This window comes from Nannospalax galili, unplaced genomic scaffold (genome assembly GCF_000622305.1).
Source record: "Nannospalax galili isolate Female #2095 unplaced genomic scaffold, S.galili_v1.0 scaffold356, whole genome shotgun sequence".
In the NCBI taxonomy this organism is placed as follows: domain Eukaryota; kingdom Metazoa; phylum Chordata; class Mammalia; order Rodentia; family Spalacidae; genus Nannospalax; species Nannospalax galili.
In genome coordinates this window covers 2,871,821-2,888,071 of record NW_008338126.1, presented here as the reverse complement: position 1 = coordinate 2,888,071, position 16,251 = coordinate 2,871,821, and the positions used below count along the sequence as shown (strand labels likewise).

At 50.3% G+C, this 16,251-nt stretch overlaps 1 protein-coding gene across 1 annotated transcript; it reads right to left on the bottom strand.

The window, feature by feature from the left end:
* Positions 1 to 6,598: 6,598 nt before the first annotated feature.
* Positions 6,599 to 14,759, bottom strand: Ldlrad1 (low density lipoprotein receptor class A domain containing 1). Its single transcript, XM_008833024.1, has 5 exons — positions 14,687 to 14,759; positions 12,527 to 12,652; positions 10,365 to 10,502; positions 8,175 to 8,303; positions 6,599 to 6,747 (listed from the first exon to the last, which is right to left on the bottom strand). The coding sequence occupies exons 1-5, from the start codon at positions 14,757 to 14,759 to the stop codon at positions 6,599 to 6,601; spliced, it is 615 nt and encodes a 204-aa protein (XP_008831246.1).
* Between the last annotated feature and the right edge of the window lie 1,492 nt (positions 14,760 to 16,251).

Here is a 16,251-nt window from a genome sequence, read left to right as displayed (position 1 = left end):
TTTGGGGTTGTTTGGGACTGTTAAGGGAGGGTTCAGGGTCTGTACCTGGTGAAACTTATTGAGGAAAACATCTACTGTAAAACATGTTTTCTAGAATTACAGGGTTCTAGGAGCTCATTGCAGCTACAGGACTTGGGAACCGTTTGTCAGCGTGTGGAGCATGCTCTGGTGATACACTGGGTCACCAGTTCCTGGAGCTACTGTTGTCAGCTTGCAGGTGGCTGGGAGTTAGCTGACTTAGTTCCTCTTAGGGGCCTTATGGTTTCTGGGTCTGGGGTTGCTTGGTCCTGAACCCATTCCAGCCTTTTATGTTATAGGATTTGGGGCAGCGTTTCTCAGCTGGCTACTTCCTGCTGGGTAGGGTTGATGACAAAAGGGGGAGGGGGTTTGAAGTAAGGTGATGAGGCTGGGTCTGGAAGGGTTTCTCTCAGGTTGCTGTTGGAGTAGACAGGATCACGAGATGGGGTCCAGTCCGGCACGGCTGGAGGATGGAGGAAGGCAGTAGAGAGAGAGAGAGAGAGAGAGAGAGAGAGAGAGAGAGAGAGAGTAAGAGAAAGGGAGTACCTGATGGCCAAATCGATGGTGAGTGCAGGAGCTGGTGTCCAGTGGTTGGTCCCGCCAGAGTCCTCACCGCCATACCCCCAAATAGGCAATCCAAGTCACAACCACTAACATGTTAGGTAAAAAAAGGTGACAGGGATCAGGATCACTGTGAAACAGAAACAGAGGGGACTCTGGCAAAGCGAGAGTTTATTTTGGGGTTAGCGGGGCTGGGTCTCAACTCAGGAGTGAATGAAACCAACAGCCTAATGGCTGCAGAGGGGCAGCTTATAAAGGGAAAAGAATGCGGCTGAGCCCTATCAGAAGGAACATTTCCAAACTCGTTCTATAAAGCCAGTGGCCCTGGTGAACATAATGTTAGAAATTCAATGATATCCTCACAAACCAAGTTCAAGAACACATTCACCATGGCAAAGTGCTAGGATTAAAGGTGTGTGTCGGGCTGGAGAGATGGCTCAGTGGTTAAGAGCACTGACTGCTCTTGCAGAGGACCCAGGTTCAATTCCCAGCAGTTCATAGCTACGAACTGTCCTTAACTCCAGTTCCAGGGGAATCTGAAACCCTCTTCTGGCCTCCACAGCATTGTACAACATGGGTGTACTCACTTACATGCAGGCAATACACTCATACACATAAAATAAAAAAATAAAGTATTTTAATAAATAAAAGGTGTGTGTCATCCTGCCTGGCCAGAGTTTCTCTTTTTAACTGTTGCAAATACATTTTTTATTACAAGTTACTGCTAATTCTTTTTTTTGTTGTTGTTACTGTTAATTATTTTAGTGTCTTTATTTAATGAGAGTGGTGTGCATTGAGGAGATCAGAGGACAATTAGTGGGAGTCAGTTCTCCCCATCATATGAGATCTGGGGATCGAACTTAAGTCTTCAAGCTAGGTCATCTCACCAGCCCCAGATTCATCATTGAGGTATTGCAGTGCTTATGTTCAAATAACCATTATTCCCAAATGGAAAAGTAGAGAGGCTAGCAGTTTCATTATAGTACATTGCTATGACTGGTCTATTTTATTATAAGTTATTTTGTTAATCTTGGTCTGTACTGAATTAATAAGTTAAACTATCATAGGTATGTATAAGTATGTTTGGGGAAAGCATAGTGTCTAGAGAGCTTAGTACTGTTTACCCAACCACTGAATGTCTTGCAAGTATCCCCACAAAGAAATGCGAACTGCTGTGAAAATAGGGGTATGTGTGTAACACTCATGCCAGACTTGGATATATAGTGAGTTTGAGACTACTCTAGGATACATGAGACCATCTCAAAAAAAGATTCTCTGACATTGCTTCTATGTGGCCTTCAAAACTCCAGTGACAACCACCAGGCAGAACAGCAGCTTTAGTCTGGTCCCTGTCCTCTCTGGGAGGCAGGGTCCTCTTTTGTCAAAAGCCCAGACTGCTCTGAGCCTCCTGCCAGCTCTAGCATTTGAGGTTCTGTGAGCCTGACAAAAGAAGAGCCCCCAGCAAACAGCAACAGCAGACCCCCAGCAAACCCAGAGCAGATTTCCAACTCAAGCCCTGGGCCCCCCAGAGCCACTTTAAATTCCACTCATCTATCCCTGTGGGTTTGCACAGTGAAAAACCTGTTGTACTTTAGAGCCTTGATCTTGGGGCTGGAGCCAGAGAGGCGGGGACAAGGCAAATATTGACACTAGCTGCTGAGCTGTCTCTCTTGGCTGCTCTGCGGCCTGGCACCAGGGGCGGGCCTGCTTGGCTCAGGCCCCAGGCCTGTATCTTCCTGGGTCACCTTACAGAGAGCTGTTTGGGAGGTGGCTATGGTACCTTCTCCTTTATGAAAGGAAGACCCCCAAAATAAGAACAAACACCAGCCACCTCTCATGCACCTTCTGTGGTACCTGACAGGCTCCAGCAGAAGCCTGGCTGAAAGAGAGGGAGGCCTTAGGAGGACTGGAGTGGGCTCTGGACTTGGGCATCAGCCTTCTGACTCTTAAAAGCTGTGTGATCTTAGGCAAGCAATTTCATCTCTCTGTGCCTCTGGAAAGTGTGACTAGCCAAACCAGGCCTGGGAGCAGTGGTAAAGACCAGAGAAAATGCCATTGCAGAGATTAACTGATAAAGGCTTACAGAGGCACACAGTGACATAGGCTAAATGCTCACAGACCACTGCTGCTAATGCTCATAAGAGCCACAGATCTGCCTGCAGGATAGCCTGGATTGGATCCCTATTCCCAATGCTCACAGACCACTGCTGCTAATGCTCATAAGAGCCACAGATCTGCCTGGGAAGCTCTGACTCCTGCATGAGCCTGCAGGATAGCCTGGATTGGATCCTTATTCCCTGTTGGGAAACCCTGCTGTTAGGGTTGTAGTTCTCCATGTCTGGATAGCCCTAAGGGGCTCGGTGCCAAATGGAGACTCCCCTTTTCAGCAGGGGGCCTCCTGCTCTCTTCCTGGCTTACCTGGAAAGTGCCACCAAGCACGGATGCCTGACTTTATTTGGAACATGACCTTTGGCATAGTTACCTGGAGTAAAAACTACCCCCAGGTTTTTTCTATATGATAATCAGGCCTTGCCTGATAGGAGCCCACTGCCACATGTAAATAAAGCATACCATGAGCACTTATCAGCTGAGGCTTTGGCTACTGCCTCCACACAATAATTTCTCTAGTTCTCCCACTGAATAAATGGAGCTGTTTCACTGAGTCTGGAGCTGTATCACTGCTGTTTCACTGCGCCGTGGGACCAGCCTCCCCAGAAGGGCTTTCTTCCATCAGTGCTCACTGGCCGTCCTGACTCCGTTCGCCGCTTCTGCTCCCCCTGCCCTCGTGGACCAGTGGCCAACGACCCGCAAAGAGAGGGAGAGACCCCCACAATTCCCCAGGCTTCTTTGCAGTCCCTCTTCGCAAAGAACACAATGTATTTCTTCTGCTAAAAACAGCCTGTGGTCTTTCAGCCAAGACCCCTTGCCAAGCCAGCCCCTAAGGCTATTTTACGCACTCTAGCCACTGAGACTACCTTGTTCCTTCAGTGGCCAGTGGCCCTCCTGTTCCCATCCTGTACTCACCTATACACATTTCCCAGCCTCCTACCTGGCTGGGTCCTCTCCAAGGCCCTGGCTCAGACCTCTACTTTGATTAGCATGCCTTCACAAAACCCCTGAGATAGCACATAGCAATGAGTGTCTCCCAAGTGTCCAAGCTCCATAAGCTGCTGTCCCCAATATCATACACTGTTCAGACAGGCTCTATTCTATTCTATTTGTTTACTATGGTGTGTGTGTGTGTGTGTGTGTGTATGCGTATGGAGGTCAGAGATTGACATTGGTGTCTTCCTCAATCATTCTCCCCTTATTTTTATTTTATTTCATTGCTAGTTATTTTACTTTTGAGTTTGTGTGTGGGCAAGCATGCTACAGTGCAATGCAGAGGCCAGAGGACAAGTCTCAAGAGTTGGTTCTCCCCATTCACTATGTGGTTTCCAGGGATCGAACTCAGATCCTTAAGCTTAGCAGTGGGTGCCTTTACCTGTTGAGCTGTCTCACTATTCCTCCACCTTATTTTTTGAGACAGAATCTCTCCTTGAACCTATTGCTCATCAACTAGACTGGCCAGCCAGTCAGTCCTCGGGATCCATCCACCTCTGCCCCTCCCCCCAGCACTGAAGTTACAGATACCAGTCACTACTGGTTTTTACATGAATGTTGGAAATTCAAACTCAGGTCCTCATATTTGCACAGTAAGCATTTTTCCTACTGAGACATCCTCCTCTTTCCCAAGGGACAAGTTTTAGGACAGTCCTGGGGCTGGAGAGATGGTTCATTGGTTGAGAGCACTGGCTGTTCTTACAGAGGACCTGGGTTCAGTTCCTAGCACCCACATGGTGGCTAACAAGCGTCTGAAACTCCAGTACCAGGGGATCCAACACCCTTTTCTGGCCTCTGTGGGCATTGCACAACATGGGTACACTTATATACCCGCAGGCAAAACACTCATACACATTAAAAAAAAAAAAATCCTGTTTCCCTGCTTAATCTGTCGGCACCCCACTGTCTGTGTGATACTGCCCTCATTAATTCCACCCTCCCTCCATTGTGTTCTCCCTCTACCTGTTTGAAGTCTGATGGCTCATTTTCAAAGATGCTTTGAGCCAGCTTAGGTCCAGCTACAAATGAACAGAAAACACTAGACCTCAGTTAATCTCTAAGTCTAGTTATCTCCAGAACTCTGCTAATCTACCCCTACCACACACACCCAAACTAGAAATTAGAGTAGAAAATTACTAACAGTCAAGCTTGCCTGAAAAGTCCTGTGCCTGGTAAGCTTTAAAATAAACAGGATGTGAAACATAGAGATGAATCCACACACACTTTTTGTTGAAAAAAAAGAGAAATGTCAGGGACAGAGGGAAACCTAAGATATAAGATGTAAGATTGTACACTCCTGATTTTTCAAAAAGGGGAGGAAGGATCCTGTGCTAGGGTTTATGAACTGTTCTCTGCGCTCAATCAGCATACCTGCCACTCTAGGCCAACACCCGACTTTGCAAGGTCCTAAAATAAACTGCTTCCCTGAGTTCAGGTCTCTTACTATAAAGAGAGGATCCATGTTTCTTACACACAGCCAGGCTTTGAGCACCTCCTAGATCATTCTAGTTGAGTACATCTGTCAGGAGGCTCGCATGGACCAAGTGTGGAATGCCCCCTCCTGAAGCCAGCCCCCACCTTCTGCAGAGAAATGGCTGAAGGGGTCAGAGCTGAGGCTGACCATCCCACAGGCAGGATCCCCAGGCACCTGTTCTAGGATCTGGTCTTCTCTTCAGGGTCTGGAAGGCCACCATCCCTGCTTCCCAGGGACTACTCATTGGGCCCTAGCATTTCCTGCTATTCCACCCATTCCTTTGTGGTATAAAGTGGGTTCCCCATAAGACCTCATGCTGCTCGTGTACCAGACCCCAGGCCCTTCTCAGGGGACCGGCACCAGCTCTTGGCTTGGTTTCTGAACCATCTCTTTTGGCTGAGTGAACAAACAAATGAACAAATGAATGCTGGTCAGAGCTCAGCAGTTTCTCAGGTATCCATTTCCGGGTCAGACCTCATGAGACACTGATAGAAAACCAATTTTATTAGTTTCTGGTAGGGCTATATCTGCTTCCTGCAACAGGAACTCTTCCATCAGCCAGATCCCAAGTCTCTTTCAGAATAAGGGCAAGACACTCTCAGATCCTTAAGCTACCTCTTTTTAAAAAAAACATTTTATTTATTATTTTTTATTTTTATTTTATGTGTATGCGTGTACTGCCTGCATGTAGGTAAGTGCACCCGTGTCATGCAATGCCCGCTGCAGAGGACAGAAGAGGCCGTCGGATCCCCTGGAACTGGAGTTTCGGACAGTTGTTAGCTGCCATGTGGGTGCTGGGATTCGAACCTGGGTCTTCCGTAAGAACAGTCAGTGCTTCGAGCTACCTCTTTTAAAACAATATTTTGTTATTTTTATTTTGTGTGTATGAGTGTGTTGCCTACAAGTATGTAAGAACACTCATGTTGTGCAATGCCTGAGGAGGTCAGAAGAGGGCATCAGATCCCCTGGAATTGGAGTTATAGATGGTTGTTAGCTGCCATGTGGGTGCTAGGAGCTGAACTCAGGTCCCCTGCAAGAGCAGCCAGTGCTGAGCCATCTCTCCCAGACCCTCAAGCTACCTCTTTTTTTTTTTTTTTTTTTTTTCTTTTTGAGACAGTGTCTCCCTGTAGTTCCAGCTAGCCCGGAACTTGGCCTTGAGCTCACAGAGATCTGTCTGCCTCTGCCTCCCAAGTGCTGGAATTAAAGGCATGCTTTGATAGAAGCTAGCTAACATGGTCATGAGCACACTGCCCCTAAAGGTGTTCAAGTAGAAGATAAACAACTGGAAAAGAGGAAAAGCAATTCCTAATCAGAGACTATGTGGAGAAGCCACTGGATGAAGTAAAAAGCTCATTCTTGCCCTTGTGGTCTAGGGTTTGATGTTCTTGTGAAGGGTTATCCATGCCATTCTAACCAGCCTGCATGTTGGCCTGGGAGGGCCACTCAGGGTCCAGGACAGGAGTACTCATCTGACCAGTCGGAGCAGTGTTGCACATGGTCCCGACACAGACTTCTCGGGATACAGTTGCAGTACTTGAAGACAGTCGGAGTACATCGCCACCACCCAAAGCCACATGGTGGGCATGCAGTTACTGAGGGGACAAGAGCAGGCAGAAGAGCAGCTATTGGTCCTGTCCACCCCACCCCCAGCTCTCTAGGATGCTCTGGGGGTGCTTCTCTTCTGTCCCCTGCCCTGTGCCCTTGGCCTCCAGCATTGCTTCTCACACCACCCCTGCCTGTTGGTCCCTGTCCTTCAGGCCTGCACCATGTTACCTTTTCTGAGAAGTCTCCCTGGATTCCTCCCCAGCACTGCCTTTTGGCACCAACACAATGTAGTCTTGGGGGTGTACTTCACCCCAAAAGTGCTCAGTGCATGCTTGTAGATGGAACACTGGGAAAATAATGTGTGTGTGTGTGTGTGTGTGTGTGTGTGTGTGTATGTGCATGGACACATGTGGGTGCATTACATGTCATGTATGTATGTGTTTGTATGTAAGCCAGACACCTATAATAGGTGTCTTCTCCAACTGTTAACCTTCCCCCCACCTTTTTTTTTTCTTTTTGAGCCCAGGCTGGCCTTCAGTTCACTTTTGAACTTTTTGATCTTCCTGCCCCCTCTTTCACGTTGTTGGGGGCTTACAGGAATACAGTACCACCGCTAATACATGCTGAGGGTCAACTCCGGGCTTCATGCTTGCTAGGCAGGCACTCTACCAACTGAGCTACATCCCCAGCCCTCCAACTTTTTAATAGAATTTTTATTACATTTATTTGTGTATGTGTGCATGTGCACGCGCCCCTGGATGCCATGTGGCATGTATAGAGGTCAGAGAACAACTGTGGAAGTCAGTTCTCCCCTTCTACCATGTGGGTCCTGGGGGTGGAGCTTGGGTTCTCCCCTTCTACCATGTGGGTCCTGGGGGTGGAGGTTGGGTTCTCCCCTTCTACCATGTGGGTCCTGGGGGTGGAGGTTGGGTTCTCCCCTTCTACCATGTGGGTCCTGGGGGTGGAGGTTGGGTTCTCCCCTTCTACCATGTGGGTCCTGGGGGTGGAGCTTGGGTTCTCATGCTTGTGTAGCCAGTACTTTACTGACTGACCATCTCTCCAGCCCCTGGGAAGGATCTCTGGGACCAGAGCTTTACCCCAAACTCCTAGATTCCCTTCTTGGAGCTTCAAGCTGTCTACATATGAACTGGAGCAGCAGGTCCTGCCCTGCCCTCCTCACAGAGCTGCTGGGAGGTGCCTAGGACAGAAGGAAATCTGGAACCTGAGCCAGGTAGCAGGGCATGTTCTGTTTGCTCAGTCACCCTAAGGGCACATGTCCAGTTGGTGCCCTGGAGGTACCATGGGAAAAGCTCCAGGTCCCAACACCTCCACCCTAGAGGAGTTCAAGTGGGAATGGAAGACTTCCCAGGACACAGGGAAGGCACGCAGGGGACTTCAGAGATCTCTGCTCAGCCTCTGTCCTATGTTACTGCCCTTGTCACCTGCTCCAGCTCACCTGAGCCTGGACCCCTACCTGGGCTCAGCTCATCCGAGCAGTCTCCACAGTTGTTGGTGCCATCACACTTCTGGTCTGAGTAGATCCAGGAGTCTGGGTCTCCGCAGTAGGCCAGGAGGTAGCTGGGGAGGCTCCAGGGCACATCTCCTATAGACGGATAGATAAGGCAGGACAAAATTCACATCTGGCCACAGCTGCCTCAGTCACCTGCAGCTGGATCACATTGACCACCCAGCAGTTAGCACACTCAGGGTCTCCCCCATTCATCCCAAGAAGGACAGAGAAGTTTTCCCAGGGAGGAGAGGCCCCTAGAGCATCTTCCCTCTTTACCCAGATCCTGCATGTCCCTTCCCCATCATTGTGTGTGTCCTCACTCCAGAAGTTCTCCTCTGCACCTCTGCAAAGCCCTCCACCTTCCATCTTGGGTTAGGTTCCTCCCATCAGAACGTAGCAAGTAAGAATGACACTTCCACTTGGGCCCCAGATCTCCAAAGTAGGTTCTGTGTTAGGCAGCCATGTGGCAGGGTGACCCAAGTTCACTCAAACCCAGCCCACATAGCCACAGATATAAATCCCAGATTGGAGAGGGGACAAGACTTTGTTCATTGTTCTTTGACTAACCAGATCCAACAGGAAGTGTCATGGATACTTTGGGGGCCTGTCCAAAGAGGGCATAGGTGTGTGCTCTAGTGGAGTAAGAGGACCAGAACTGGGGCACCAGGGGTGTAATTGTGGGAGTTTGGGATGTGGCTGGAAGGGGACAAGTGAGGAAAGAGCAGTCCCAAATTCCTGCAGAACCAACAAACAGGGGAGGCATTAAAAGGAGCCTATCAGTTAGGGATTATGGGGTCCTACTGCAACCAATCCTGGAGTGCTAGAGGCTGCTCTGAGCTGGGATAAGGGAACTTCCCCATGGAATAATCAGCCCAAGCCGGCCTCATATAGTGGGGTCTCCATCTTAGATGCATTTAAGCAGAGGCTGGGTAGCCTCTGCTGGGCTTGAAGATGGGATTGTGTGGGAGTTGAAGAGCTGGAGTGTGGACTAGGTCTCTCTCTCCTCTCCCACCCTCTCTCTCCAATACAGGGTGGTATGGTAACCCAAGCTGATTTGGAACACAAACTGTAGCCAAGGTGACCTTGAACTCCTGATCCTCCTGCCTCTACCTTCTGGGATTACAGGTGTGTGACACCATGCCCAACCAGACTAAATGATTCTTTTTTATTATTATTATTTTTTTTATTTTATGTGTATGTGTGTATTGCCATGCATATAGGTAAGTGCACCCATGTTGTGCAATGCCTGCGGAGGTCAGAAGAGGCTATCGGATCCCCTGGGACTGGAGTTACAGACAGTTGTTAGCTGCCATGTGGGTGCTGGAATTTGAACCTGGGTCTTCTGCAAGAACAACCAGTGTTCTTAACCGCTGAGCCATCTCTCCAGCTCCAGGAGACTAGATGATTCTTGACAGTTTTGTTCTCAAGAATTGTGGACCAGGGACTAGGAAGATGGCTCAGTGGTTAAGAGCACTGACTGCTCTTGCAGAAGACCCAGATTTGGTTCCCAGCACCAACATGGTGGCTAATAACCATCTATAACTTCAGTTCCAAGGGGGATCTGACGTCCTCTTCTGTTCTCCACAGGCATTGCACAACACAGGTGCACTTACATACATGCGGGCAATACACTCATACACATAAAATAAAAATAATAAAATATTTTTTTAAAAAAGAATCTGTGCATGGTGTTGCACACCTTTAATCCCAGCACTTGGGAGGCAGAGGCAGGTGGATCTCTGGATCTCTGAGTTCGAGGCCAGCCTGGTCTACATAGTGAGTTCCAGGACAGCTGGGGCTATAGGGAGACCCTGTCTCAAAAAGACAGAAAAAAAAAAAAGAATCCGTGGTGCAGTGTTCTAATCCCTTCCTTCTCCTAGCTGGCAGCTCTTTCCTTGGTGTGGGTTCTCATACGATTTATACCCCTGTGCCAGGTACTGGGGCTCTGGGATCAAGTAGACCAAACAGACTGCCAAGGAGGAAATCGCAGTCTAACTGGGATGGCAGGTGACACTGGTGTGACTAGGGCGGGGACATGGGGAGGCAAGGGGCTTTGGGGGTCCAAAGGAGGGCCCTTAAGTTCCAGCAGAGCTACAGAGAATTAAGGTGGGTTCATGGGTGTGGACGGGGACATGAGACATAGAGGGTACTCACGGCACAGGCTTTCATCCTCGTCCTCACCATGGGGACACGTGGGAACGCCATCACATACCCCATGAGCCGGGATGCAGCTCCTGCGGTCATGACACAAGAAGCCTGTCCTGTTGGTTGACATCACACAGACCTGGGCCTCTACAGGGGCAAGAGAGGCCTGGAGTGAAGGCAGTGCTCACAAAAGCAGCTTTGGGGCAGGCAGGGCAGGCACTGCCTAGTGTCCCCCACGTGAACTTCTCTGAGCAACTTTATGGCCTAGGGTAGCAGGGAGGCCTTGGACTCCATGTTGACCATGGGGTTGAAGCCACCACTCTGTTGCCTGCCACAGCTTGACAGGCATAGTGACCTGGCCTCCCTGAGCCTCAGGTTCTTTTTTGTGGTCCAGGCCTGGGGCGTGTGAACCATTGGGGGTGACACGGCAGTGCTTGTGGATGCTGCAGATCACGGAATGTGCGGAGCTGGTCACAGTCTGGTCTTACAGGAAGCCATGATGGTAGCATGCCATCCTTCACACAGCCTTAGTGGTAGATTTAATGGCAGATCTCTTGGCACCAGCTTGGCTTGTTGGAAACAATATATATGGGCTGTCTGGGTACCATATATTACAATCCCTTATATCTGGAGATAACTTTACAGTCTGCAAGACTTTTTTTTTTTTTTTTTGGTCTTTTTGAGACATGGTCTCCCTGTAGCTCCAGCTTTCCTGGAATTCATTATGTAGACCAGGCTGGCCTTGAACTCACAGAGATCTGCTTGCCTCTGCCTCCCAGTGCTGGGATTAAAGGCGTGCACCACCACGCCCGGCCCTAGACTCATATTTTTATTCTGTTATCACCCCCAGTGTCCCCGAGAGGCATCATTCTTAGCCCCTACCACAGGAGGAAGGACACCCACCCCTAGGGATGGCCCAACAATTTGAAGAAGAAACTTGACTGAGGAGACAGAGGTCACAGGCTGTGCCCGTGGTCACACATGCTCATTAATGGGGCAGGGGAGAGCAACAGTTCTGTCCACATATTTATGCATGCTGGAGCCATGTCTCAGTTCTAAGCGACCTCAACTATTGATGGAGAGGGCTCTCTCAAGGACACAGTGACAGATGTGACAGACACATGTTCATATGCACATACCTGCACCTTCATGCACATGCATATAGACAACAGATGTACACACTGGCATGTATATACCAATGCATGCACACACACACTGACACACAAGTATACACACACTAACATGAACACTGATAGGCAGGCACCTGCATGCACACGGATATTCACACGCACATGCACACACAGGCACGTGGCTACAGCTCCCCCTTCTGCAGTGGCAGGTGGAGTGCTGTGTCTTCACCCTTTTCCCCTCACCCCTTACTCTGGTCCCTCCTGACCACAAAGCCATGTCTCAGAAATCTAGGAAGGATGAGATGATCCCTTCCTTCCCTTAGCTCCTGGATATGGCTGCTTTCTTGAGGCCCTGGGCACCTGGCCCCACCCACTACGTCCAATGGTTTTCTTAAAGTCCTTCCTTTTCCTCATGCTTGTTCCCACTCCAGCACTCCACACATGCTGTTCCCTGTGCCTGGAACGCTTTTCCCGATACTCTTCTCTAACCAGTCTCCATTTTCCCTTCTGACCTCAGGCCCTATTTGCTTCCCAAGGTGCCCCCAACCTGATTTATACACACAGATTGGATCAGAGCCCCAGTTTCAGACTCTTGAGCCCCCGTAAGGCCTGCCCTTGAGTTGGACTCAGTCCACGTGGTTCCCCAAACTGCTCCCTGAGGGTGGGGGCTGAACTGGGGTGCTTGCTACAGCCAGACTGCAGGGAGGTACTGGACACAGGCTTGTCTGTGGTCGAGATCAATATGTAGGTCGACAGGGTAGTCAGGTCAGCGGAATAGGGCTCTGTGGGGCCTGGGAGGATGTGCCAAGATAGCCTGGAAACTAGGGAAGGTTTCTTCAAGGAAGTGACATCAGGACTGGGGCCTCTCAATAGTGCATGTTAGTGATGTTCAAACGGTGGCGTGGTCCTGTGTCCATGTGCTCAGGTGTCTCTGTGTCTGTTTGCACTCTACGGAACCAGCCAAGTCACTTCAAGGAGAAGCCAGGCAGGCTTGGAGTTCCCTCTGCCTGAGCCCCCATACCTCCCTCTTGACACTCTGACCTGGTGTGCGAGATGGATATCCGAGGATGATGGCCAGGGCAAGCAGGGCAGCAAGCATGGCCAGCAGCAACAGCAGGAAGGCAGAGAGGCAGGCCCCACGGCGTGAGCAGCAGAGGATTCCACAGCCTGTGGAGGGGTGGGGGAAAGACAGCAAAGAGGTTCACGGACGCCATCCACTGCCATCCAGGCCCTGTGAGCAGCCCTTTTGGGCCAGGAAGTACTGGAGCTAGAAGAGGCACTCCTAAGCCTTCCACCACTCTTTCTGATCCTGCCTGCCCTCCGCAAAGTGTCATCCCTGGCCAACCTCTGCTCCACAGCTTTCCTGCTCCTGTCATTCCTGGTCTATTCTCATGACCCAGGGATAAATGACAATGGATACCTGTGTGCCCAGCCCCTACCATGACAGAAGTGACCTCAGGCTCATCACAGCCATTATTTCTAGTTTTCACAATAGTACATTATTTCTGTGGATGATGAAACCGAAGCTCAGAGAAGCAAAGATCCTGGTCACCCTACGCGGGCCTAGGGCTTGAGTCCACTGTGCCTGTATGATGTCAACACCCAGACCCTCTCCACAATTCCAACTTATCTGTTCTGAGGCCTGCCAGGATGCTGCCTGGAGGTCCCGCTCCGTCAGTTCCTAGCTGGGCCACAGGAGCAAGCCACTTCACTTTTCTGGGCCTTGGTTTCCTTGGGTAGAAAGTGGTCACCATGATGCCTACTGCAGAGCTTGCTTGGAGGACTGGTTTGCTGGGTATTCTAGAACAGCTCTTTCACATAGTAGGTACTAAGAATAAGCTAAGTATTTACTGTGCACTCCATGTGCCAAGCTCTCTTCTAGGATTGTGAAATAGTGGTGATAGGAGTAACTGCAGACGTCCCCATGCTCCAGAACTGTACTGTGCTCCTTTAGTCCCACTTGCTTATAAAACAATGAAAAGTGGGGGCTGGCGAGATGGCTCAGATGTTAAGAGCCCTGGTTGCTCTTCCAGAGGACCCAGGTTCGATTCCCAGCACCCATGTGGCAGCTAACAAGTGTCTGTAACTCCAGTTCCAAATGATCTGTCACCGTCTTCTGGCCTCTGTGGGCTTTGTACAACATGGGTGCACGTACATACATGCAGGTAAAACATTCACACACCTGGGTGCCTTGCTTTGTAGAGGGCAGGAAAGGAGCTGTGACTGGTTCTTGCCCTCTGAAAGTTTGTAGCTACACTTAAAGGGCCAGACATGGCCACAGGGGAAGAGTGGGGCTCGGTCCCCTGTCCCAGGCCACAGAAGGGCAGGAGCAAGTCTGATTCATCCTAGTGGCCCCAGGTCAGACTCAGAAGCAAGCATAGCTCTTACTTCAGCTCTGTAAGTGCAACCCAGAGATGTAGAAGGCAAAGGAACACCCCCGGTTTGGGTGGTTTCCATTCAAGTCACTCATGTTTCCAGAGCCACCTGCCAGTGAGACCTGCACAGGCAGTGTCAGATTGGAAAGAGCCTGGGAAAGCTTGGGCCAGGCACTGAGGCGTGTGAGATGATGCAGGGGCCTCCAGAGCACCAGGTGATTTCTAGATGGAGCAGGACAGAGGAGGGCTTAAGGAGATGACATTCCAGCTCTTTAAGGTGTAGGAGGAGAGGCCTGGGAAGTGGCAGGGTAAAGGCATGTAGGGTAAAGGCATGTGGGAATTGGTCAGGAGAGGGGACAACAGCAGGTGACAGGAGGCATAGCATAAATTTGAAACCAATAATCCTACAGCTCTGGTCAGTGGCTCCTTTGTGGTCAGCAAACACAGGGTAGACTTGGGTCTCCAAGGAGATAGCATAAAGCTGGGCAGACTTCTGGCCAGCCAAGTGGCCACTCCTCAAATATTTGTGCAGCACAGCTTGTGTGAGAGATGAGGTTGCAGGAGAGACTGGAGAGAGATGCCCACTTTAAAGCCAGAAACCCCTTAGTTGCTGCCCACCTGGGAGAGAGGAAGAAAAGCCCCTGGTTCCACAGCCATCAGCCGCATGGAGCCAGGACTTGGAAATAAACACCAGTGTGGAGCAAGGAAGACCCTGGAGCTTTGCCATCTGAGAAGCCTGGGTTCCAACACACCCTTCCACCTCCCAGTTGTATGACCTTGACCTAGTTGTCCAACCCCTCAGCCTCCACTATCTCTTCTGCATTGCCAGTGCAGCTCCACCGCTCAGGCTGAAAACTGTACTGCTGGGCACATAAGCGGGGCAGATCTTTTATGGCCATTCTTGTCATCCACCTCTGTTTCCTCCGTGATCAACTGTGGGCCAAAACGTAACACATGCTCAGGAAACAAGGGTCTTGGTTGCATGGGAGTCAGTAACACGTAACAGTGTGTGATCCTGACAGTTTTATCTTCCTAAGATACAGAATTGCTCAGGTCATTTATGGAGGTGGGGTTGACTCTGAGGCCCTCTCCTAATTCCACAGATAGGCACTGTGTATAATGTGTTGCCTGGCAGGTACAGGGCACATAGTAGGTGCTCTGTAAATACTGGTACCTGGAAAGAAAGAACAATTCTGGCCTGGAAGCTGGGAGCAGACACCAACAGTGGGGCAGAGGAACAATGGCAACCTTGAATCCTGTCTGTGCCAGTCTTCCAGGAAGCTGCTCCAGAACGACCCACAGCACCCAGCCCAACCTCAACCTCCATCCTTACCTTCCTCTCCACGGTGGACTCTCCTTCCAGCAGTAGTGTTGCCCTCAACATCTCCCTGTCCAAGAGACCAGAACCAGGCTGGGTAGACTGCAGGCTTTCTAAGAATGAGTTACTCAAGAGACTTAGGTTAGGTGGGACTACTAGTCCCGCACAGATTCATCTGCCTGCTTCGTGTTTCCACACTTTGGCCTGTGCAGTGAGTGGGTGATTTCTGCCCAGTGCTTCTCTTCTATCCCCTGGGCAGACATATATCCTTCAAACAGACTCGGGCAGGTCCTCTTGGTGACACTGCTCTGATACCCCTAGTCTCCTGTCTACCTCCCAGGACTCCTGGCTCTCATGTTAGTCCCCAGGGCAGGTGAGTGTGACCTCAGGTCTGAGAGTATCCCCCCGCAGCCCTCCCCATTCCAGGGCTGCTCCCCACCCCTGGGTCCGAAGCTGGCTGAGACTCCCGGCAGCTTTTACCTGGGGGAAGATTTTGTTCATGGTTTCAACTCCCATCTCCAGGAACTGGGGTAAAGTGAAGAGAGTTCAGTGTAGATCCTCTGCCTTGTCACCAGGGGCAACCTGGGGAGGGGAGGGACAGCAAAAGGCCTCGCCCAGGCTGTGCCCTCCCCTGTGGCAGTCCCCTCCCCGGATACCTCCCTGGCAGAGGACGGGGTACCTGTTCCTGCTGGGCCTTTTGCCAGGCTGTAGCCAGACAGGGATATCCTAGCATTGGAATCTTCATCTCATTTCACAGATGACAAACTGGTGTTTCAGGGGGAGAAGGTGCATTGAGCCTCAGTAGGTGAGTGGGAGTGTTAAAACAGGACCTTAGCGCCCACTTTCCCTTCAGTTGAGAAAGTGCAGGATTGCAAGGCCCAGGCTGCAGGAAACTACAGAAAGAAGTGCTGTGGGTCTTGGCTCAATGGGTAGAAAGCAGAGCTCCTTTTCTCACTGATGATCCACTCAATAAGTGGGAAATCTAGGTCAAAAAATATGCATTTCTGTGGGCAGCAAGATGAATCAGCAAGTAAAAGTCCTTGTCCTACAAGCCTGATGACCTGAGTTTGAGC

Excerpts from the sequence above, each read along its gene's own strand:
- Ldlrad1 (XM_008833024.1), bottom strand. The coding sequence starts at position 14,759 with ATGGCCATAAAAGATCTGCCCCGCTTATGTGCCCAGCAGTACAGTTTT. Across the intron at positions 12,653-14,686 it reads TGAGCGGTGGAGCTGCACTG|GCTGTGGAATCCTCTGCTGC; the intron begins GCAATGCAGAAG and ends ACCCCTCCACAG. Across the intron at positions 6,748-8,174 it reads CTCGGATGAGCTGAGCCCAG|TAACTGCATGCCCACCATGT; the intron begins GTAGGGGTCCAG and ends TTGTCCCCTCAG.